Source organism: Cervus canadensis, chromosome 10 (genome assembly GCF_019320065.1).
Source record: "Cervus canadensis isolate Bull #8, Minnesota chromosome 10, ASM1932006v1, whole genome shotgun sequence".
Taxonomy (NCBI): Eukaryota; Metazoa; Chordata; class Mammalia; order Artiodactyla; family Cervidae; genus Cervus; species Cervus canadensis.
The window spans coordinates 40,775,331-40,801,253 of record NC_057395.1 but is presented as its reverse complement, the minus strand read 5'-3'; the positions used below and the strand labels follow the sequence as shown (position 1 = coordinate 40,801,253).

Sequence of the window (25,923 nt, the reverse complement as noted above, 5' to 3'; positions counted from 1 at the left end):
GCCCCTTCTTCCTAGTCAGTGTGAAATGTGTATATGAGGCCTGCAACTGATATAGCCCCCAAGAAAAATATTTACGTGGAAGTGAACAAAAGAGATTAGTGATAAGAGAATCACAGAAAATGGGGCTGGAGGCTTGATGAAACCATGCCTGATGTCCAGTTTTCTGTATTTTTCAGACATAAATAAATTCCCACCCTCTAAGAGACCAAGTTAGAGCTGGGGTTTTTTTTTTTTACCTGAAACCAAAAACCTCTTACCTAATCTAGATGTGGGTTCTGATCTCCAGGGATCATTTCAAGGAAGTAGAACAATCCACGGACAAGTGCTGTGAGCCAAGCTAAAGTGAGAACAGAGAGCTGGGATGAGGACGCAGAGGCCACTGAGGTGGAGCAGCAGAGAGCTGTGTGGGTGACCTTAAAGGAGCCTGGGCCAGGAACAACAGGGTCTATCAGGGGAAGATCAGGTGTGGGGCTCTGTTGGGACCTGGCCTTGTAGGGGAATGGAGGGGACAACCGAGGAAAAGATACCAGGGAACATAAGAGAGACAGCCTTGAGCAGACAGATAGTCATAGGACAGGAGCATCCAGAGGGGACCATTTACGCTGCCTGGACCAACTGCCCAAGGGGGGCTGCCCTTTGCCCAAGGTCAAGCTTGGTCCAAGGACTGAGTAGAGCTGAGCCTGCAGATGGGTCTCAAGCAGGTATAGCTGTTCCTCCTCCCCTGCTCTGGACGAGGACAGGGGATCTGCTTTCAACAAGATCCTCTTAAGGCAGGTGGCCTGCAAATGACCCTGGGAGAAACTCTCTTGTACTCGAATGTGGTAGAATATCCAGGGACCACCCCAGCTGGACCTGACCCAGGCTTTGGTCTACTCCTGCACCACAAATTCTCCCATTAGAGCATCCTGCCTCCTGGGCAGGGCCTCCGCCTGCACTTGGCCCCTCCTGGTTTCTCCATGGATCACTCCTATTCCTTGAGCTTCCCCCCCACCCCAACTCTAGCAGGGGATGGCAGGCCTACAGCTCCTAATTTTAGGTTCGGCAACTCGTGGTGTGAGATCTTCAGCCTTGCCTGTCCTCAGTTCCCAGCCTCTTGGGGAGACTGGATGCTTCTCTGAACAGGAATTTGCTAGGTGGTGTGTTTTTGGGTTTTGTCTGGGATACAGTAAGCCAAAAACCAAGGTGCACAGGTAACTGAGGTGGCCTGTAGACCTCTCACTGTATTTATCAGCCTGAATCCCCTGTCTGTTTGGGGGAATTGTAAACCCAACCATGGAGGATGTCATCTGATTATGAGAGAAGCTTCTAGCTGAGCACTGGTTGGGTTGAGTTCTTCCATCACTCAGCTTCGGTCACCACCATGGTGCTGACATGGCCATTCCTTGCTTCGCTCCATTTCTTGCGTGCCTGAGTGCTAAGTCACTTTAGTTGTGTCCGACTCTTTGCCACGCTATGGACCGTAGCAGGCCAGGCTCCTCTGTCTATGGGATTCTCCAGGAAAAAATACTGGAGCGGGTTGCCACGTCCTCCTTCCGGGGATCTTCCTGCCCCAGAGATTGAACCAGCATCTCTTACATCTCCTGCATTGGCAGGTGGGTTCTTAGCACTAGCGCCACCTGGGAAGCCCCTGTTCCGTCTCCTACACTCAACATTTCTAAGGAACACTCACAAGCTAAGGGATAATTATAAGAACTCAATAATAACATCTGGAATTTTTGAGTCGTAAGTTCCGCATGTGAAAAGAGAGTGGATTTGACAGTCCGCAGACGTGACTCAAATCCAGGCTTAACTACTTCACGGTTGCCCCCTGCCTCCAGCTTCTCAGGCCTCTGTCTGTGAATGAGGATGACGCTATCTTAAAAGTCAGCGGATGCATTTCTACAAATACTTATAAAGTATCTAGTGTGGTGCCTGCACTTTGGTGAAACTCAATACGGTTAAGTTCCCTACGTACGAACAAGCTCCATTCTGAGAGAGCGCTCCTAAGTCCCTTTTGTTCATAAGTCCAACAAAGTTAGCCTGGGAACCCAACTAACAAGTGACGATTGTTACTAATTAGTGCTTCTTGGCAGTACCAGTGACATCACCCCTGCTTTGACGCTTGCTTCTGGACGTCCTGAGCTTGAAATAAAGATACGGTACTACTGTGCTCTGTACAGTACCGTCCAGTAAAGCACAACCACGCATTGAGGGTGCACTCACACGACTATACACCAGACATGTGAACTAACTTATGTGATTGTACATGCAAAGGCACATTCACATCTTTAAAAGTTCACAACTTGTAGGCTTATATGTAAGGAACTTACTGTAAATATATATATATATAAAACATCTATCTGGTTTTTCTTATTCTTTCCATTTCTCTGCTGAAATATACCACCCTCATTTATTCTTCCCACCTTTCCCTATTTAACAGAGATGGTTTAAATGATTTTCTGCTAATTCTTTTATCTGGATCATCTGTGGTTTACTTCTGCTGCGGTCTTTCCTTGGTTATGAGTTCTGTTCCTACCTCTTCATGGGTCCTGTAACTTACTGCTGCATCCTGGAAATTATGTACAGAAGAGTGAGAGCTGAGGAATAAGCCTGGTTCTTTTCCCTCTGGAAACCTCCAGTTCTTCTCTCGCCTGTTGGCACAGGGAGGAGGTGATTATTCAGAGGTCAGCCTGGCTTCGTTCGACCAGGGCTGAGTGGCAGCCCACTTTGGCTCAGCGCAACACCATCCAGCTTCCCAAGGAAGGACCAGTCTCCCAGTTCTTATCAGAATCTGATCTGGCATTTCAAATTCTCAGTTCCCTTTGCATCCATCCATTTCGGGTCTCAGGAGAGTGTGGCAGAGGAAATGATTTCCTTCTGTTTATCGACCCTGCCTTCATTTCCACTTTTCTCAGCAAATCTGGGGTGAGGGGATCAAATCATTATTGTCTCAGATGGTCAGACGCCAGTGGATCCCACCTTTGTCTACCCTTGCTTGGCTCACTTGTCTCTATCCAGTGAACTTCTGGATCCTGCTGCTCCTCCATGTCCAGACCCACCAGGTCTTACAGCTCACGTAGGATGGGCTCCTCTCTCTGGAAATCTGTCCATCAAGCTCTTCTGGTCTCCACTGTCCCTTGATATCCCTGTATATGATTTTTACATTATCCAGATTTCTCCTTGCACTTTTAGGGAGCTCAGGCCTTCTGCATCCCAAGTGGAAGCAAAGACTGCCTAGAATGGCAGCTATTGTTTTGGACACAAAGGACATTCCCTGCAAGCAGGCTGTCCTGGCCCTGAGCTCCTAGGAGGGAGCCTGGCACTGAGGCTGGTATCTCCTCCCTGTGAGCTGGAGGTGAGACCTATGGGATGGCTTATGTTTGAAGGCTGTTTTGAGTGTGAAGCCATGCTTTATGGACCCCACTCATATCTCCCCACCTTTTACCATTTCAGGTCCTTCCAACAGCCAGCCTCCTAAGTCTACTTGCTTAGGGGTTTTCTCTGGACTCCAAAGTCCACCCTGCCTGTGCTCAGTAAATTGGAAGGTCACGGAATTAATGTCCCTCAAAGGCAATCCTTAAGCAATGACGGGGGAGGCTGGTGGATAAATCCCCTGCTCCCACCCCTTGAGTACGGAAACCTGGAGGCTGTGTTCTATGTTATCTTCCTGGCCCCCAGAAGCAGCCATCCCAGCCGCCCACACCAGGGACTTGCTGGGGACACACAGCCCTGGGCTGCTTTCGCCTGCCTGTTTCACTCCCCCACTGCCTGGCTGGCCTGTCCTGGGATCACCTTTTATTGTGTTATTTATTTATTTTTTTTATGTGAACGATTTTTAAAGTTTTTTATTGAATTCGTTACAAAATTGTTTCTGTTTTCTGTTTTGGCTTTTTGGCCAGGAGGCATGTGGGATTCTAGCTCCCTTACCAGGGATCAAACCCTCAGCTGCTGCACTGGAGCACTTAACCCCTGAACCGCCAGGGAAGTCTCTGAGATCAACTTTTAGATAAACTACTTGAATTTGAAATTGCTGTTTAGATTCTTCTGGGGAAACCCAATCGCAGGCAGGCAGGTCTTGGTTCAGAGATGCCACCTCTGGGTCCTGTCTGGGGCTAGCAAGGTGTTCACAGAAGGAAGGCAAACCCAGCCACTAAGAGGTGGACCTCACCAGAGGACATCAGGTACATTTCTAGGATGCCGGGAGAGGAATGAGGGGCTCCTCTGCCAGCCTGTAATAACTGGAATATGAGAGTTCTGCATCTGGGATACAGTTAGACTGTTTACTGCCTGTCTCTGCTTATGTCTTGAAAGCTTAACATAACTCTGAATGGGAGATTTAAATTCACAAGTATGTTGTTTTGCAAAACTGGCAACAGTTCTTTCAATACAATACGTAAGATACATTTACTGTGTTGCCTCCAGATCTCGGTGTTCTGTCTTTGTTATTATGTTTTGCTCTTAAATAAAGAAAATCTTTAGGACCACAGTCCCCTACATGTCTTGTGAGGATTCCAAGAACCTTTCCATAAGCTACTTTCCAAGAAGCAATTTCTTTCTCATCCCATAGAAGTCCCCAAAGCACCTTAGGCGAACTCCAAGGCGCTGGGTATGTTCGCAAACTGCAAAAGTAGCAGACATTCAATTACATCGAATTCATCAAAACCCTAATTGAGACAGAAACTCAAGCCTTATGGCTGAATCACTTTAATTTCAGATGGGGAGCAGACTGGGTCACAAACAGCCTTTCACGCTGAGGACACCATTAGAGAAGCCCACGGGCGCACACTGGTAATTCTCCCCGCAAATGCAAGTGCGGAGCAACGTAAATGACGCTGCCAAGTGAGCCCCCTGACTGGATTGATGAATCAGCTCAATTCCCAAAGTCCGGCCTGTGCTGCCACCTTCCTCTGTCCCAGCTCCACTGCCCAGGAGGGCTTCTCGGTAGATAAGGCAGCACCTGTGTCTCACCGAAGTTGGTTTTCCTCCCAGCGATCAGAAGGCACAGGGACCAGGACCAGTCCTCTGAGGTCTTCCTACTAACACCTCCTCATCTTTTCTTTTTTAATTTACTCATTCATTTATTTGGCGGTGTCGGGTCTTAGCTGTAGCACACGGGATCATCACTATGTCACGCAGGATCCGTTGCTGTGGAGCACAGACTCTCGAGTTGTGACACATGCGTGGGATCTTAGCTTCCCAACTAGGGATCGAACCCTCATTCCCTGCATTGGAAGGCAGATTCTTAACCCCTGGGCCAACAGGGAATCCTCAACACCTCATCTTGCTTCTCATTTTCTCCCCGACCTTCCCATTCCTCCCTACTGGCATCCTGTGGTTGTTCAATGATTTTTTTTTTAACTTTTTTTTAATTGAAGGATAATTGCTTTACAAAGTTGTGGTGGTTTCTGCCATACATCAGCATGAATCAGCCATAAGTATATATATGTCCGTCCCTCTTGAGCCTGTCTCCCATTCCCACCCCATCCCACCCCTCTAGGTTGTCACAGACTACTGCGTTGAGTTCCCTGTGTCATACGGCAACTTCCCATTAGCTATCTATTTTACATATAGTAATATGTATGTTTGGGCTCAGCTGGTAAAGAGTCCGCCTGCAATGCAGGAGGCCCCAGTTTGATTCCTGGGTGGGGAAGATCTCCTGAAGGAGGGCATGACAACCCACTCCAGTGTTCTTGCCTGGAGAATCCCCATGAATAGAGGAGCCTGGTGGACCCCATTATAGTCCATGGGGTCGCAAGGAGTTGGACATATTAGAGCGACTAAGCACACAGCACATGTTTCAATGCTACTCTCTCAATTCGTCCCACCCTTTCCTTCCCCTGCTGGCTGCACAAGTCTGTTCTCTATGTTGAGTCTCTATTGCTACCCTGCAAATGGGTTCATCAGTATCATTTTTCTAGATTCCATATGTAAATGTTAATCTACGATATTTGTCTTTCTCTTTCTGACTTACTTCACTCTATATAACAGGCTCTAGGTTCATCTACCTCACTAAAACTGACTCAGATTCATTCCTTTTTATGGCTGAGTAATATGGCAACCCACTCCAGTATTCTTGCCTGGAGAATCCCATGGACAGAGGAGCCTGGTAGGCTACAGTCCACCGGGTCGCAAAGAGTTGGACACGACTGAGCGACTTCACTTTCACACTTTAATAGTCCATCATATATATGTACCACAACTTTCTCCATCCACCTGTCAATGGATATCTAGATTGCTTCCATGTCCTGGCTATTATAAATAGTGCTACAATGAATATTGGGGTAGATGTGTCTTTTAGAATTGTGGTTTTCTCAGGGTATAAGCCCAGAAGTGGTATTGCTGGATCATATGGTAGCTTTACTTCTAGTTTTAAAAGAAATCTCCATGGGCTTCCCTACTGTTTTAGCAGTAAATAATTCACCTGCAATGCAGGAGATGTGGGATGGATCTCTGGGTTGAGAAGATCCCCTGGAGAAGGGAATGGCAACTCCAGGATTCCACTCCAGTATTCTTGCTTGGGAAATCCTATGGATAGAGGAGCCTGGTACAGCCCATGGGGTCACAAATGAGTTGGACATGACTTAGCGACTAAATAACAACATATTGTTCTCCATGGTGGCTGTATCAACTTAGATTCCCACCAACTGTGCAAGAGGGTTCCCTTCTCTCCACACCCTCTCCAGCATTGTTTGTAGATTGTATTGTTAATAAGTTCTGCCAATGGGTAGGTCAAATTATTGCAGTGACCGAGGGTGGAATCTGGAGACAGTGACCCCAGGGAACCTTATTCTTCTCAGAGCTGATAATGGTGTCTGACTGTACTAGTGTGTACCATGTGGACCAAGCACTGCTGAACAAGGTCTGTTTCATCCTTACAGTGATGCTAAGAGGTAGATGTCTTTGTACCCACTCTACAGATGAGAACACTGAAGCTTAGAGAGGTGACATAACTTCTCCAAGGCTCCATAGCCAGCAAATGGCAGAGCCAGGATTCAGATCCAGGCATATCTGATCCCTGGGCTCATGTTCTTTCCAAAACATCATTTTTTCTCCCTCTGCAAAGACTTCCGGGATTCTACAAAGGTCTGAAAAAGAGAGCTGGAACTTTCCAAGTGGGCACAGGACAAGGAGAGTCAGGAGGGAGGTCAGCCTCGGAATCACCACCCAGCTCCTCTAACACCATCGTGGTTGGTGTTTCTCCGCTGATCATGTGAGAGGAGCTTGGCAAGGCCCTACCAGGGGGGCGAAGTGACTGATCCCAGCACTTGCTGAAGCTCAGGAAGCAATGTGTCTTTTCTGCAGGTGTTCTCACCAAGCCAGTGATTAACCGCATTGCTAATAAATTATGAAACATAAGTGCATTCAGCCCACCTCCTATGTAATTAGTCGTGTGGCATTTACTCGGCACTTTTCAGCCATGTGTTTCATTTCTTTACATTATTTCTCCCCCTTTGGGCTTGACTTTGCATCAAGCTTCAGGTACAAATGACTAATGAACTAGTGACAACACTAATACCGGCCGAGCTACTACTCCTACTGCTGATGGTGACGATGCTAATTAAGAGAGCGGGGACAGCCGCGGGCTCTGCGGAATGTGACTGTTCATCTCCGGGAGGCAATGAGAGGGTGGCCAGCATAGGCGGGGGCCAGGGAAGTACAAACGGCCCCAAAGGCAAAGACGGGCACTCACTTTTTGGGGGTACTAACTACATTTACAAGATATCTAAAAAATACCATGTCGCGGGCCCATAAAATCTAAGACGAGACAACGGAATGAAAGGATGAAGAAAGAAAACATCCAGCCTAGCAAATCAGGTGTAACTTGATCACCACATATGGACCCAGCTGTCCAGAAGCCCCTTCTGGGGGTAAGCATCCAGCTGTGGGCTCTGCAGCCGACCCGATGGGATCAAGGTGTCCCTCTGCCTGTACCCAGAAGCAACAAACCAACCAGGCGACCCAGACAAACCACTTGGCATGAAGATGATGGGAATGAAAAGCAGGCAGTAAGGGGGGGCAGTGGTGCCAGGGAGTAGCCGGCCTTTGAGACTCTGGGGTCCACATGAGAGTCGGTGGTGCTGGGTGCCCCCAGCCAGGATCTGGGAAAGGATATGGGAGAAGGTTTGCAGGAAGTTCCTTAGCCCTACAAACCAACCAGCTGTTTCCAGCAGAACCTGCATCCTTCCTCCATAGCGAGGGGGCTGGTGGGGTCCCCAAGTTCCTCAGAACTGTAAGTGGGAGAGCCTCACGGGCTACTGGAAGTTGCTTTTCCTAGAAGATATGGAGTCCTGGCTGTTTGGGCAGAGAGCTCAGGACTGTGTTTCTGAATAATCTTTCTACAAAAGAAATTAGGGCATCAGAGTCAGCCGGGAAGGGGGTTGGCTGCAAACCTGCAGCTGCCACTTCAAGGCTGCAGATGCCAGGCAGCCTCACATGGTGGTGACATCAGGTGTCTTCTCCAGATTTTCCAAGACAGACACCAGATGCACACGGGCCCCATGACACCTTCTGGCAGTGGAATAGTCTCTATAGATAAAACGCAGGTATGCAAAGCCTCTCATGACCCCCAAAGTGAGCTCAAGTGGACACAGAAGTCAAATGTTTGATCCTTATAGAAAAAGAGAGAATGTTCCCCAAACTGTGACAAGTGAAGAAAAACAATCTGTCATCTCCTCTCCCTCCATCCCATTAAGTCCATTTCCACTCCTAAGGTTGGTTTACATCATTCCAGTTCAGATCAGTAACACAGCAAAATGAGGGTGACACCCTCAGATCTGCAGGCTGGTTACCTATTCACGTGGCTCTTGAACTCCATGATTCACTGGCCCAGAGACCAAATCACGCTGCCTGGGTTTCCAGTCCTGGCTGGGCCAGCTTCTCAGGCATGAGACCCCATGTCACCCCACCCAAGACCACTGGCCCTTGGGTGAGCTCAAGGGAGACAGGCCGCTGCCTCACCTCCACAAGGGGCCCACCATGCTACGTTTTGCGTGAGTCTCACCTGCCCCGCGAAGAGCCCACAGACGCCGATGATGCACAGAATGTTAAACACAGCGGAGCCCACGATGGTCCCCACGCCCACGTCACCCTTGGTGATGAAGACTCCTGAAACACAGACCGAGGTTAGCCGGCTGCTGTGGTGGGCTGTATCCAAAGTGGGTGCGGGGCGGAGGGGGGAGATTTTTATTTATTTATTCATTTTCTATCAGAGCATAGTTGCTTTACAATGCTGTGTTGGTTTCTGCCATAATACAAAGTGAGTCAGCCATATGTATATATATATCCCCTCCCTCTTGAGTCTCCCGCCCTGCCCCCATCCCAGCCCTCTAGTTCACCACAGAATATCAAACTGAGCTCCCTCTGCTATATAGCAGCTTCCCACTAGCTATCTGCTTTACACCCAAATATGTATACATGTCAATGCTACTCTCTCAATTCATCCCAGCCTCCCCTCCTCCCACCACCCCATGGACACACCTCTGTTCTTGACATTTGCATCTCTATTCCTGCCTGCAAGTATCTTTATCAATGCCGTTTTTTCTAGATTCCACGTATATGTGGGGGAGTTTTTTTAAGTGTTAGTTAGACTGTTCTCAGGATCTACAGGAAACAGCCAAGGGTTGGAGAGAACTTTCCAATCTCTATTGGAGCCTCTGTCCACAGGACCATTGGAACTGGGTCTGGGACCCATTCATGCAAAGCAAAAATACCATTTTAATAAGATGAAAACAGCCATTCCAGCAGTGGGAAGGCTGGCGCTCTTCCCCTTGGGGATTCTGGGCTCCTGTTTCCAGAGCCCTCGTTCCTCAGGGAGGACAGAGCTGAGATGTTCCTCAGGATGGCACCTACCTATGACCGACGTGAACAGCTCCGGGGCCGAACTGCCGGCCGCCATGAATGTGGCTCCCGCCACATCCTCACTGAGGTGCAGGCGCTGCAGGGGAGCAAAAACACAGGTGAGTCGGGTTTCTCCTGGAACAGCAGCGACCGTGACTCCCCAGGTCCCAGCTCAGTTCCTCCTCAGCTTCCCCTCCTCCCCAGCTGGGCCACACCTCCTCTCTGGGCAGTATCAGGGAGGCAGCTACATGCTCCCTCCAAGTAAAGGCTCTGACAAGATCCAGGGATCCCAAGCCAGATGCCTGGGGGGTTGCAGAGATAATGGGGGGAGGGGGTGGTCTTGCGAAGCAGGGTGGGCCTTTCCCTCCTATTTAAAAGCTCAGTTGCCTCTATGTTGCCAAATATTCCTATTTATAGAGATGCCCAAATCCACATTTTTATGTAAAAGATTCTGACTTTTTTCACTATCTTGCTGATGTTCTCAGGCTAAATTAAGCTCATGGTAACCAGTTTCTGAGCCTTGAGTCTGGGAGGCTACGGAGGATTTGGGGCTGGGGAGGATCACCCATCCTCAGTGCAGCCTCAAAGCCTGGGGTAGAGGGAATGGGGGGCAGTGAGAATGAGTAGAAAGAGATGGTGAGCCCTGCCGAGATGATCCACACAACGAGCTCTCCAGGTTACCTTGCTTGCTGACCCAAAAGGTGATTTGCAAGAAGACATGTGAACTGAGGCTGGATGGTGTGGGGAGGTGGCATGGGAAGCCTTTCTGCATCCACTCCTGGCCCAGAAAGGAAGCTGCTGGCTGTCAGTAAACAGGCGGCTCCTTGGGCATCCCAGCTTAAGGGACCCTGGTCCCTCTCCCAGCAGCACCACAGCCGCACTTCCCCACTCAGCCATTGAGGGGCAGCACGGCCTCGGTGAAGGCCCCTGGCTCCACCGACCCGTCCGAGGCTGCCGCGGAGCCCTGCTGAACATTTTGACCTGGAAACCTGGGTTCCCTGGATCTTGACTGAACAGTAAACTTTGCAGGTGGTTCTGAGAAGACCCTAAGATGGAGGTGCGGCTGTCTGAAGGTGAAAGGTGTGGCCGTGAGGGTGGCCGGGCATCCCGTCTCCCTGGGCAGGTACCCCAGCAGTGCTCAGGGTCCATGGCTGGTTTGCCCAGGCTCGCCAGGAGCTGTGAGCCTCACTCTGCAGTGTCCACTCTAGCTCGGGCTCCCGCTGGGGCGTTAGCTGTGGAGTCCACCCCCGGGCTCATACATGTCCTGTTCCTCTCTCTGCTTCATTCATCACACTGCTTCTTCCTCCTGGACCTCCCCTCTTTCACCCCTCATTCACGTCAGCTCTGGCCACATCTCACTGGGTCCTGGCATCACCAGCTGGTTGGGGGAGCACTTCCTGCCTTGGGACCCTCTCCATCCACCAGAACAGTCATCAAAAGCTTTCCAGCTTCCTCCTGAGAAACTCCTATGTCTGGGCCGGGCAGCCTCAGGGCTCCCCACACACTGAGTCTTATCCCTGGGTCTCCCAGCTCAGTTGTCTTGCTCGGACTCTTGGCTTACATCTGTCCTTGTAAGACACTGCCACTGAGACTGCTGCTCCCGCCCTGCCCCTGCACAAGCCCTTCCCTGATCTCAAGGTGAGTCAATTCCCTCTTCTCTGCATCTCCAGCTCCAGCACTTCACCTGTCCACAGGTCTCACTCTGGAGCTTCTCTGAGCCCCAGGCACCGTGATGGCCAGGATCACACCCACATTTCACCTTGATTCCTCCCCAAGGGCTGTGCTCACAGGTGCCATGTGTGTCCCCAGTGGAGAACACATTCTGCACAATTGCACGTACATTTCCAGCACGAGGTCTTAACTTGGCTATTAAACAATGTGTGGTAACGAGAGTGGTTGGCTTTGTATGAGGACTAAACTGCTCCTGGTGGATTTTAGAGACCACAGATGACCCTGATTACTGGTACTTCGGTGCCTCCCCCTCTTCTCCACCAGGTGCCCCTGTTCTCAGGTTAAGTTGCTTTGGACAAAAGGCTTCCACACTGGCCATCCATCCATCTCAGAAACCAGCTCTCTCACTTCCCTTCTCCCACCTCCACTGTACAGAGGAACCCACTCCTGGGGTCTCTCTAGGATTGCTGTGGGATGATTCTCTTTCAAGTACACAAAACTGACTGACTTCAGGAGGTGGAAGAAACTTCTTAAGCTAGTAGTTCTCAAGTGTGGCTTCCAGACCAGCACATCACCTGGGAACTTATTGGAAATGTAACTTCTGTTCCCCACTGTCCCCCAAGACCCAGTGACTCAGACACAGTGGGGAGGGACAGTCCAGGCTGAGGGCAACGTAAAGGAACAGACAGGAGGTGCACCTGGGAGACAGACACTTTCTGAAAACGGGATTCTGAATTAAAAATAAAGCAGAAAGCTTCCAGATAAAGAAAACTACGTTTCAAATCAGAAAAAGAGATGAAAGAAGCAAGAGAATTGAAAGAGCTCTGGATATGCTAAATATTTTCAGATAAAAGGGACATAATCGGCCCTGGCGTCCCCTGGGCTGACTTTGAAGAGACCCTTTCCTGGTCTCTGCAGCCAGTTTTTTCATTGTCTTGCTTTTTTGGGGCCCTGCTTGCAGTATTTCTGCACATGCACAGAGAGGAAGTGTGGTGGAGGTGTGGCTGAAGACTTCTCACTCTTCGAGGACCCCATGAATCATGAGGGAGGGTTATGGCAGCAGAATGAAAGGGAGGGGAGGAAGGTGGAGGAAGGAGGAAGGAAGAGTGAGACTTAAAAGAAAAAGAAAGTGGGAACAGAACACAAACTGCATTTCGAGTTACGCCAAATGGTGCAGGGAGAGCTGGTCGGAAGGGTTAAAGCCCAGATATGGATCAGCATGGGCTTCTCTGGTAGCTCAGTTGATAAAGAATCCACCCGCAATGCAGGAGATCCTAGTTCGATTCCTTGGATCGGGAAGATCCCCTGGAAAAGGGATAGGCTACTCACTCCAGTATTTTTGGGCTTCCCTGGTGGCTCAAATGGGAAAGAATCTGCTTGCAATGTGGGATATCTGGGTTTGATCCCTGGGTTGGGAAGATCCCCTGGAAAAGGGAAAGGCTATCCACTCTAGTATTCTTACCTGGAGAATCCCCATGGACAGAAGGGCCTAGCAGGCAACAATCATGGGGTCTCAAAGAGTTGGACACTACTGAGTGACTAAGCACTACCCAAAACAGCAAGCATGGGCACACCTAAACTCTAAGCAGACCAGTGAGTTTCTGGACTACCACTTCCCACGGCTCTGAAGCATGCTGGTGCCTGGCCTTCCTGCCCAGCAGCATGCAGAGCTCCTCAGAACCTCAGTGGAGGAGGCTGGAACAGTTTCAGTGCTCAAACATGTACCTCACAGATCTTTTCCAAGGAGGGGACGAAGAAGTCGTCACACACAATGGCCAGCGCGTAGAACATGTACATGGCCTGGAAGAGAGGAGAGAAGGGGTTAAAGTCAGAGTCAGGGCAGAGTCCCTGGGGTGAGGGTCAGGCCACCCTCTGCTTCAAGAACATCCTGTCTTCATTAATTCAGCAGCTTATACTATATACTGAGTCTTTGCAATGCCTGCCACCTATCACATGCTCACCTTGTCCACCTCCTAGATCCCCAAGTGTGCCATGGATGCTGCCCCAGGGCCTTTGCACTTGCTGTTCGCACTGCCCAGAACACGTTCCCTCCAGATCACCTTGCCTCAGTCCTCCATGTACTTAGGGCCTCTGGATTAATGTCAGTCTAAGCAAACGGCCCTCCCCATTCCCCATATTCTTTGTTTTTCTTGATCTATTTTATGTACAACAGGCTAAAAGCCCCAACGCCTCTTACAAGTCCATAAACTCTCTCTCCAAGACCATGTTCCAATATTAGGTGTTGATCTTCCTCGAGGTAAGAAGCTTTGTCTAATGCACAGCAGTGCCAACACTTGGATTAGGACGAGAAATGAGCAGATTTGCCAGGCTCTCTGTGCCTTCAAGGGTGAAAGCTACTGAAAACCAAGTTAGTTCCATGCCCGAGGCAGCGTGAGGTAGGACACCCACCCACAGATATTCTGTGACAAGGCTCCTCTGGACACCTAGGGGCCTGCCAGGCCATGGGTGTCTTTCCAGCTCAGAGCACTTCCTGGCATCTGAGGGCAGCCTGCCACTTTGCTTACAAGAAACTCTCTTCCAGCTGTTTGCTATATTACCCACTAGAAGTCAGGTTCCCACTGGGAAAACAAACAAAACAGAACAAGATGTTGATGGGGTGCTGTGTGTGTCGGGGTCAGGGGGATGAGGGAACTCTGTACCTTCTGTTCAATTATGCTGTGAACCTAAAACTGCTCTAAAAGGTCTACCATTAATAATAATAATAATAAAACAGTATAAGGGAACAAAACAAATGTACAAAGTCAAACTTGAAGATGCAAAGAACCTATTGGAAGTGGTGACATGGATGATTTTATTAATGCAGTGGTCCAAATACTTTAGAGAACGAGGCATTTGGGGATTAATTTGACCATTCCTGTATTTCCAAAGGATAATATAATATCATCATTAACAATGATAACAATACCACCATTATTAATAATATTTGCCCCTCTTTGTCAGGCCAGGAATTAAGGCATGTTCTGGTAGTCTCATTTCTCCTAACTTACATGGGAGGCAGGGGGTTACTGACCCATCTCCCAGACACCACAGAGGACATCTTAACTTCTCCAAGGATCCTCTCCAAGCCTTCCCACAGGGCCATTGTCACCCCACACAGAGGTTGTTTTTTATTTCTGCCCCATCTCCGCTTCCTATTTCAGCTCACGTACTAATGACTGCCTTCGCCAGTCACACAGAGGGAGGGACAGTTTCAGAATCCTAGTCAGCCACTTTTGGGGGCTGCCCGTCAGAGCCACTGATGTCCTTATTTATTTATATTTGAAAAGGTTTATTTTGATTGCGTGTTCACATAAATATACCATTTATACACAAGAATAAACGTGATCAGCATGAACATGAGTAAACCCTTGCTACCTCTGTATTTGGAGTGAATCCCTCTTATCTTCTATAAATGAATGGACCATAAACAGTGTTGCAATTTAAAAAAAAAATCTTTAAGCATATATCCTTTTACACTTCTAGGATAAGCTTCCAGATGGGGAGTTGTTGGATAATGGTCTTTAATGTTATTATTTTTACAAGATGCACTGCAAAATATAAGACAGACTGGAAGTCTCAAAAAAGGTTGAGCCGGCCCAATACCCTGGGATTGCCCACGTGGAGCCTAGGCCAGTGGAAACTGAGGCTCAGCTACAGCAAGCAAGGCAGATGAATGCGGGTCATGCTCTAAAGACGATGAGTGAAGATGTTTGGGGGAGGGGGTCATCTGTGTGAGCTGCAGCTCCAGTATCAGACCACAGGGGCTTTTCTTCCCTGGAATGCATCAGGACATCTCTACTCAGACACCGACCCACATGCTGCCAGGGACCATGGGTCATGTTTCAGGTTTATGTATCTTCAAAGAAGGGAGGCAGCTATGTCCTTCACATGTTCCTCACTATTCTGTTCCAGGTTTGCCCAGAATGAGGGCCAGGTTTGCCTGGAGTGAATACGTTCCAAGATGGGAGCGCTCAAATAGTAGCTGGTGTCGTCTTCTGAAGCCATTCAGGGAAGTGGTCAAGGAGCTTGCCTGGCACAGTGACTGCTGGAAGAGGCAGCCCGCAGCCTTGGAGGAAGCCCAGGATGAGGTCAAGGACCTTGCACCCAGTCCTGGACTTGACACTTCCAAGCTGTGTGACCTTGAGAGACTATCCTGAGCTTGCTAGCCTTCAGCATGAACCCCACCATCTCTAGTTAGCTTCGGGCTGCTGGAGAGAAGCAAATGGAAAAAAAAAAAAAAGCCAAGACATGTCCCAGTCATCCCTGCTGTCTCAGCTGAGACTGACCAAGCTCAACCCAGTTCTGCTGAACCCCAAACACCCACAAGCTAAATAAATGTTTACTGTTGTATGTTGTTGAGGTTTTCAGGCCATTTGTTATACAACACTATTGTGGCAACAGCTTAACAGCTACAGCCAAAGTGATGAAAAGAGCCATAGTGAAAACAATAACAACAAGAAGTAACTTCCAAGAAATTTAAAGTTTCTTGTTCTGAGTGACTATGTATTTAGCTTTTCTAGCCTCCCTGGAACTAGCCATGACCACTCACACAATTTTGGGCAATGGGAATAAGGGACAGATTCAGGTAAAGTCACCCTTTCTTCTTGCCTTGAACTCAGATGTGATGTTTAGAGTGTCAGCAGCCATTATGTGACCATGAGACAATAAACATGACAATACATACCAACATGCTAAGGGTACCAGAGCCCTGAAGAATGCTATTCACCAGCTGATCTAATGCCAGAAACCACCTGCCTCTGTACTTTTAGTAGGTGATAAGATGAATCTCCTATTTGCCTCAGTCCCCATTAGTTGGGATTTCTGTACTTGCAGCCATGTGCCTCCCTAACAGATACAAGGCATAAAAGATTCATTCTGCTGGGTGTAGGTGAAGGAGGTCAGAGAAGGCTTCACAGAGAAAGTGCCTAATGAGCTAGGATTTTGAAAGACAAATTCTATTTAATCAGGCAATTCTAAAAGTTGATTGGGACTAATAAACTAGAGAACTTTGGTAAAAATAGTTAAAATGCAAAATATCTAAGGTAACAGGAAGTCATCATGGCCTGGGGCTTTACGGGGGTGAACGGCTCTAGATGAAATGTTGATACACATAAGGACTTCCAAATTGTGAGGGCAAATGTATCCCACCAGCATGACATTAGCCCCGCTGTTTTATGTGGCATCTACAGTCAGCGGTTTTCACAGACAATTTCCTTTTACTCCATCATCTGTACTTGTGTTTCTCTGTCTTTAATTTCAGTGAAAGTGGTGCTGGAGAAGCAATTTCTAGAGAAGACTGTAGAAATCTGGCTTTGGTAGAAATTGTTCTAAATCTCCCAGGGAATATGATCAGAATAAACAGCAACAACAACAAAAAGATTTTCCTTTTTTCTGTCTCTGTCTTTTTCATGGTTTCAAGTGATCATATATGATTAAACTTGGAAAAAAGTTTTTTCTTTAAAAGTCATTCTCCCCCTTGAAAAGTTTGATGCCTGGTGGCCCCATGATGCTATGGCAGAACCGACTCACCCACCCACTCTCAGGTTCTGCTACCATTGTAGATATCACTCTGTTGGAACAGCTCACTGCCCTGGTGATTAGAGAGAGACACAATCTCAGCCAGCCTTGGATTCTGACCAAGAGGATCTGAGGTTGGGGAGCGGGCTGCAGGGAAGAGGAACACGGCAGAAGGTTAGGGGTGCCCCCTGGTCCTACCATGTTCATCGGGCATTCCCAGGTGGCGCTAGTGGTAAAGAACCCACCAGACAATGCAGGAGACATAAGAGATGTGGGTTCAATCCCTGGGTCTGAAAGATCCCCTGGAGAAGGGCATGAAAACCCACTCCATTATTCTTGCCTGGAGAATCCTATGGACAGAGGAGCCTCGTGGGTTAGAGTCCATGGGATTGCAAAGAGTTGGACACAACTGAAGCGACTTCGCACACACACACATACACACTGCCTTTCAATAGTCAGAATTTGCCTCAATCTGCTTGAAGACCTGACCAGTGGGAGTTGGTGCATCTGTCCCTGCTTCCTCACTCCCTGAGAGGGTCCCTCCACTTCATCCTCCTGGGTTCCCACAGCTGAATCAAGCTTCAGGAGCCTGTAGTGTCATAAGCTCCAGTGCTCACCTTTTATCAGCAATCTCTCCTTCTCCCATCTCACTTCCTACACCCCAATCAATATTTCCTTTCTCCACAAGTGACCACTGAGTTCTAATCATTGTCTTAAGGTCAGCTTCCAGGAAACCTCGAATTAAAGTAAGAGCAAAGTGTGTTAAGGAAGACTGTGAAAGGAACTAAATGCAGTATTGAAACCAAGCTGCACCACCAAACGCAGAATGTTTATAATGAGGGAAACTCTGTGCAAGGGGGAGAGGAGGGATGTATGTGATCTATCTGTACTTCCTGCTCATTTTTTCTGTAAACCTAAAACTATTCTAAATAAATAAATGTATTTTTGGAGGAGTTTGCAATTAACATATATATACATACATATATGTATATATATACTACAAATAAACAAAAGGTCCTACTGTATAGCATAAGGAACTATATTCAACATCTTAATAACCTATAATGGAAAAGAATCCAAACAACGTGTGTGTATGTATATATACATAACTGAATCACTTTGCTGTATACCCAAAAGTAACATAACATTGTAAGTTAATTATACTTCAGTTTTTTAAATAGCCAAAAAAATAAACAAAACAATGTATACAAAAAAAAAAAGAAGAAATCAAGGTGGACCACTCTCAGAAACAATTGTCTTCCTAAAATCGAGTGGGGACAGTAGTTAAGTGTCTGGCAATGAGCTTTTCTTTTAACGTAAGTGCCTGACATTAGGCTTTTGATCTCCAGGGCATCCATTCCAAAGGCACCCGTCTCAATAAACACATCGCCAGCTACACAACTAGATGAGGAGACGGGCTGCCTCACCCAGGAAGTTCCCCTTTCAGAAATCCTGGGTGACCCAAATAAGTGACCACTGGACTGACCCCGATTTTCCCTATTTGCACCCTAAACTCCTGCTTTTAGGTTTTAAATTTGCCAGTAAAGAGTGAACCAGATAAACTCTAGACACCCTACACTTGCCCTCAATAAAGGCAGGACCCCAGCTCTGTTCCCCCCTCTCTCTCCCAGCCCTGGCCATCCAGGACCTCACTGTGAGGCCCTGTATGTACACCCCCAGGATCTGGGAGTAATAAACTTTGTCCTTTCAAAGTTCCCTGGTTGCTGTTTCTGGGGTGTGTCCTGCCATCGTGATAGAACCAGGAGGACCAGTCCAGCCTCAACACTGGCTGCTGCTCAGGAGATGCCCATGGGAGTGCACCAGCAGCCCGACCCAGGTGAGTGCACTCCCAGTCACAGCATTGCTCTCAAAGGCTGAGAGCAACAGAACTCGGGGATGTTCTCTTCTCCCCACCCCTCATCCTTCTGTAGTTGGCATCAGAAGGTCGCTGGAACCACTGCCAACTGAAAAGGATTCTCTCACAGGGACTCAAATGCTAAAGGAGGCTGAGCATATGTTAATATTCCTGCTCACCAGCATAAACCTTTTCATTGTGTTACTTGATGCCTCTCACGACGACCAGATAAAGCCCACGGTTGACGGTGTTCTCCGAGGTCAGCACCCTGGGGTCACTGTCTCAGAGCCGTGGGTATGAGATCTGCCTTCTCTTCCTTTGTTCTCTCGCCTCTTTCTTCTCCACCCCAACACCTCTCGTACAGGGTCCACTCTGAGAATGGCTCCTGAGTCCCTGAGGACCTCATTTATTTCACTTGGTTGTCAGTTTCTCAAGGAAGTGGGGCTGGTAATTGCCATCTCCCCATAATATCCACTAAAGGCATGTTCTGGGAACGGGTTTCTGTAGATGGGCTGACGTCTGCGTGGGCCTTACAGGGGCTCCCTGATGGGGGCAGTCACACTCATGCTCCACTGACCCTCACAATCATGGCTGCAGGACGGGCTGCTGGTTTAATCCAGCCTCCTCACGATGGGGAATCTAGTTCATTAACCTGGTTCAGGTCAGCCAGCTAGTAGGTGGCAGAGGCAGGATGTGAGCCCAGGAACTATCTCCCTACTACATGCCCCTCATCACCACACAACAGCACCTCTCTCGCTCTCTCTTTATACACACACACACACACACACATATATATATATATATACACAGATTTAAGGATTGGAGACGGAAATAGCAACCTACTCCAGTATCCTTGCCTGGAAAATTTCAAGGGCAGAGGAACCTGGTGAGCAACAGTTCATGAGATTGCAAATAGTCAGATACAACTGAGCACACATGCACAGACATAAAGATATAGATATATACTATAAAGAGATACCTATATTATATAAATGTGTATATATATATAATCCCCTGGAGAAGAGCATGGCAACCCACTCCAGTATTCTTGCCTGAAGAATCCCATGGACAGAGGAGCTGGGCAGGCTACAATCCACAGGGTTGCAGAGTCGGACACAACTGAAGTGATTTAGCATGCATGCACATATATACATATATTATACATCTCCCTATATATTTTGATTTTTAAAAACTTCATTTTTTTATTATGTTAAATATACACAAGATTTACCATTTTAACCATGTTTAAGTGTATAGCTTCATGGCATTAAGTATCACACGGCTGTACACCATCACCTCCAGATCCTTTTCATCTTCCCAAACTGAAACTGTCTCCACTAAACACTAACTCCCCATTCCCTCTCCTCCCAGCCCCTGGTGGCCACCTTTCTACTTTCTGTGTCTATGAATGTGACAACTCTAGAGACCTCATATAAGGGGAATCCCACAGTATTTGTCCCTTTGTGACTGTCTTATTTCACTTAGCATAATGTCTCCATGGTTCATACATGCTGCAGCAGGGGTCAGAATGCCCTACTTTTTCAAGGCAGAGTACTATTCTATTGTAAGGATATGCCACATTCTATTTAATCGTTCATCTGTCACTGGACATTTGGGTTGCTTCCATCTTTCAGCTATAGTCAATAACTTTGCTGTGAACATTGATGTACAAATGTCTGAGTTCCTTCTTGTAGTTCTTTGGAGGTAGATACCCAGAAGTGGAATCACTGGATCATATGGTAATTCTGTGTTTCGTTTTTTGAGGACCTGCCATACTGTTCTCCATAGGGGCTGCACCATTTTACATTCCTTCCAACAGTTTACGAGCTCCAGTTTCTCCTTATCTTCACCAACACTTGTTATTTCCTGTTTTTGTTTATTTTTTCAATAGTAGCTATCTTAACAGGTGTGAGATAATGTGATCAAGGCACAGTTTGGGGTTTTGTTAATAAGTTCATTTTTGAAGAAGTAGTTACTACCCGCCCCCCCCAACCACCATCAAAGCCCTGCTGTCAGGATAGGAGACAAGTGTGACAGAAACAGGAGGCAAGTGTGTTCCTGGGCCCTGGCAATCCTCCACCTAAGTATGTGCAAATACTCCAGGAAGCCCATTCATTGTTTCCAAAGGAAGAGTCTCCTTTGTAGAATCAAGAATGAAAACTCCTTCCATTGTCCTGGGCTTCCTTCCCTTTCAGGGTATTGCCCTGCAGGAGTCTTCACTGGACTTAGACAGAACAGGCAGAGATCAGGGCTGAGGGGAGGAGGACGGTCAAGGCAGGATGGGAGCAGAGAGTGGAGGCAGCCGGTTTGGGCATGCCTGTCAGAGGCTGCTACTTGGTGCCAGGGCCTCAGCTGCCCACAGGGGATGAGGCAGGCTCTGTGGCTCACTGAACAGTGGATGCCCATCTGAAGTGGGCAGCCTGTGCTCTGCCCTAACCAGCGATGCATGAGAATACGTGCTTAGCAAGGCCAGAGCTTCTGATCTCCCAAGAGAGAAGCTGCGAGTCTGGACTGTTCGGTAGCATCTCTTGATGCTGAGTAGGGCTATGGCTGCCCTGCTTCCCATACTTTCTGCCTTGCTGATTCTGCTGCCTGCACCCAGGTCTCCTGGCTGCTGTCTGAATGAGCCTCACAAGCTCTGCCTCAGGGCTTTCACGCTGGTTACTCTCTGTGCCAGCCTCACTTTCTCCCCAGCCATCCACCTGGCTCTGTGCCTCACTTCCTTCAGCCTTTGCTCAAACCTCACCTTCACAGAGCCTACTTCTCCTTCACCTCTCCTCCTCCTGTTTCTGACCCTGTTCCATTTCCTCTTTTTTTCCATTACCAGGATTACCTTCTAGCATACCAAATAATTCTTATCATGATGCTTATTTTATTGTATGTCTCCTTCCTTAGAATGTAAACTCCACACAGACAGGGGTCTTTGCCTAACTCATCCTTTGATGTATCCCTAGTGCCCATATCAGGGCCGGCACATAGTATGTGCTCAATAAATAATTCCTAGATAAATGATTGAATTAAACAATTGTAAAGCACTCAGCCAGCTACACAGAACCTGCCAATTGTAAGCATTATAAATTCAGTTTGGGTCCAACTTTCCAATTCTTTGATCAGGAAAATGGTATACCATCATGTCTGCTGAACATGTAAGCAGAGCATTTGATATTACAGGTAAACACAGAGTTCTTCACTGGATTTTCTGTGGACTTTAAGGAAGGACACAGGGCCTAGGTTTCAGGGAGTGAAGGGGAGGGTGTAGTAAGACCATCTGGAGGAGCTAATGTTTATATCACGTCTGAGAAGATGAACAGGTATTAGCCAATCAAAGAAACCAAGACAGAGTTGACTAGGCAACAGAACAGCATGAATGAAAACATGGAGTCATAAATTAACATGGTTTGTGCTGAAAACTACACTATGGCTGGAGTGCAGATTATGAGTGAACTAGCAGAGACAGATGAGGCTACAGAAACAAGTTAAGGTTAGTTGGGCGAGTTTTTATACTCTAGACTGAGAGATTTGGGTTCACAGGTGCAGACCATCTGTGATGATCAGGAATCATTGTTGACTTTACTGGGAAAACCTTATGATGATGGTAGTGATGAAAGTGACTTTGATGGTGTGATGATGATTGTAATAATGCTGGTGCTGATGGTGATGACAGTGATGGTGATGGGATGATGACGGGGACAGTGATGAAGATGAAGATGGTGATGATGGTGGTTGGTGGCGATGGTGAAGATGGTGATAATGGTGATGGTGAAGATGGTGGTGATGGTGATGGTGAAGACGGTGATAAAGATGAAGATGGTGATGATGGTGGTTGGTGGCAATGGTGAAGATGGTGATGATGGTGATGGTGAAGATGGTGGTGATGGTGATGGTGAAGATGGTGATAAAGATGAAGATGGTGATGATGGTGGTTGGTGGCGATGGTGAAGATGGTGATAATGGTGATGGTGAAGATGGTGGTGATGGCGATGGTGAAGATGGTGGTGATGGTGTTGGTGAAGATGGTGGTGATGGTGATGGTGAAGACGGTGATAAAGATGAAGATGGTGATGGCGGTGGTTGGTGGCAATGGTGAAGATGGTGATAATGGTGATGGTGAAGATGGTGGTGATGGTGAAGATGGTGATGATGATGATGATAATGGTGATGACGATGGGGACAATGGTGAAGATGGTGATGATGATGATGATAATGGTGATGACGATGGGGACAATGGTGAAGATGGTGATGGTGATGATGATGAGAAAGACAAAGATGGTGATGATGATGACAGGTAACACTTTTTGAATATTGACCATTGAGCACATGACCACTGAGCATACTGGCCATATGACTAAGCATAGAAATACATTACAACTTAATCCTTTCAACTAGCCCATGAGATACTATTGTTATCCCCACTTTTCAGACAAAGAAATTGAGGCAGACAGAATGTAAGTCCTAAGTCACAGCACCAGCACAAAACAGAAACTGGACTTCAACCCCATTTGAATGACTACAAACCAAGCCAGCCATGGTTCTAACCTTACTTTCAGCAGCAAAAGAAGAGATGTGGTCTGAATGCTCAGGATGCCCACTGGCTTGAGGGCTTCTGAAGACCTCTCATCTTTCTTTGAGTGATTTCTTTCCTTTCTGCCTTTCCTAATACTTCGCCATGACACTCCCCCTCTCCCATTGCCACTAAACCTGTGTGACATACTCTGGGAGCTCTGAAAACCCCATGTGAGATGGTCTGACAGCAGGTTTGTTAGCTAGCACTGGCTTCTCCTTCAGGCTCATTGAAAAAATGACAATGACTTCTACCTTGAGGATATATTGTAAATAACAGAGAATTTAACTTTTCTGGGGGACTTTGAAATTCCAGCATATACTCAACTATCTGTAGGAAGATGGAACTCTCCAAGTTTGGTGAGAAACCTGCTTCTTGCCTTAAAGTTTTTATTAGTAACCAGAGCTGAGTCTTTCCGAGGCAAGCCACATTGAAGTAGGAATTTCCATGCCAGATTCAGAGCTAAGCTTATTAAACAACATGGAGCCTTTGAAAGACGCCAGTCTGGTTAAAGTTATCAAGACATTTATATTCTTGCCTTTCTGTCGTTTTCTTGTTATTCTCTGTCCAAACAGTCTTGGGAGCCGGTGGGCACCACAGCTGCCAGATAACATCAAACAGTGGATGGAGGCCCAACCCTGGGCAGATAACCAAAACTTCCAAAAACAGAGTTGGCCTGAGACATGGGCACTTCAGGCAGGCTCATCATCTGGCGCCTCTTCAAACTCATGCTCTTTAAATATTTATTCAACATTTATTTACTGGAGGATGGAGGCGAAAACTCATCCTCTATTAATTAAAAAGTGTATATAGAAATCAAGCCTCTTACTAATGCATTTCTAGCAATGCAGGCATAGTCAATATTCTGAAAAATAGACTGCAAATTCTCCCCCATTTTTCCATAATTGTTATCCTCTTTCATGTTTCTTTTGCAAAGGGGATTATTCTTAAGTAAGCAACTTCTTGTTGGTGAATTCAAAGTTTTAATATCTAATATTTAGGTAGTGAAACACTTTATGCACTATTCATTCTAATTTTAAAATTTCAACTGGTGACATTATTCACAATAGTCAAGACACAGAAACCACCTAAATGTTCATCAACAGATGAGTGGATAAAGAAGATGTGGTGTATATATACATATATATATATATATCTTGTTTTATATAAACATATGCTATATTTTATATATATATAAAACAATGGAATATTACTAAGCCATAAAAATAATTAAATAATGACATTTGCAGCAACATTGAGATCATCTAGAGATAATCATACTAAGCAAAGTAAGTCAGAAAGAGAAAGACAAACACCATATGATATCACCTATATGTGGAATCTAAAATATGACAGATATGAACCCATGTACAAAACAGAAACAGACCCACAGACATAGAAAACAGACTTGTGGCTGCCAAGGCAGGGGTAGGAAAGGAGTGGGAACTTGGGATTAGCAGAGACAAACTTATATATAGGATGGATAAACAACAAGGTCCTATTGTGTAGCTCAGGGAACTATATTCAGTATCCTGCGATAAACCGTAGTAGAAAAGAATGTGAAAAAGAATGTGTATACATAGGTATAACTGAATCACTTTGCTATACACAGAGACTACCACAACATTGTAAATCAACTATACTTCACTAAAGAAAATAAAAATTCAGCTGGTGGGATGATGTGAGCTCTTATAAAGTACATGTGATAGAAATTGGTTGGCAGTAGCAAAAAGCAGGAGGATATGTGTTATTCCTGCTGTAGGTGGCTGTTTGCTTCAAGTGGAGGGGATCAACTTATTTGTCTTCAGTTGTATTGTGCAGAAACCTGAGTAAAGAGGCACCATCTTTTCCTGTTCCTCTAAAAAATTTTTTTGAATTTTGTTCTGGGGTCTAGCCGATTAACAATGTGATAGTTTTAGGGGAACAGTGAGGGGACTCAGCCATACATATGCATGCATCCATTCTCCTCTCTTGTTTCTTATGCAATGTTTTGTGCTCCTGGGAGGTCAGTGACCTGAGAAGGTGCTCAGATGGACACATCACCATCTAGCTTTGGGTATCCAGTTAAAAGGTATGGTCATGTGCCGGGCTGAAACTACTTCCTTAACTGCATGCCTTTACTGTGTCCTCTTATCAGAACTGACCCAGGATCGTTTTCTCCTGGAGAGGAAGAAGCTTTCCCATTCATGGTGGAGGGCAACACAGGTCATCCTGCTTGTGACTGGTGTAAAGGGTCAACAGGCTGGATGGCTGTGGGTAGCAGTCCAGCCTGGGGCTGTGTGTCTAAGTGAGCAAAACCAACAGGCTTGCGTGGGGCTTAAACTCTCACCTTCATTTTATTGCTTAAGATCTAGTATAGTTAATGAAGCCAGACCAAAGTTTTGTATTATAGTACTTCCAACTTCACACTTCAATGACAATCCACTAAAATCACTCCCAGATGAGTACTATGGACTTTTAACTAGGAGGTTCAAAGCCTCTCTTGCCAGACAATTAGCTTAGC

At 46.8% G+C, this 25,923-nt stretch overlaps 1 protein-coding gene across 1 annotated transcript in view; it reads right to left on the bottom strand.

The window, feature by feature from the left end:
* The window catches only part of SLC24A3 (solute carrier family 24 member 3), a 422,665-nt gene that overhangs the window by 88,917 nt on the left and 307,825 nt on the right, over positions 1-25,923 (bottom strand). Inside the window, exons 4-6 of the mRNA XM_043478401.1 lie at positions 13,213-13,287; positions 9,829-9,913; positions 8,981-9,084 (exon numbers count right to left, since the gene is read on the bottom strand). Coding sequence (XP_043334336.1) covers positions 8,981-9,084; positions 9,829-9,913; positions 13,213-13,287 — 264 coding nt within the window. The remainder of the gene's footprint in view (positions 1-8,980; positions 9,085-9,828; positions 9,914-13,212; positions 13,288-25,923) is intronic.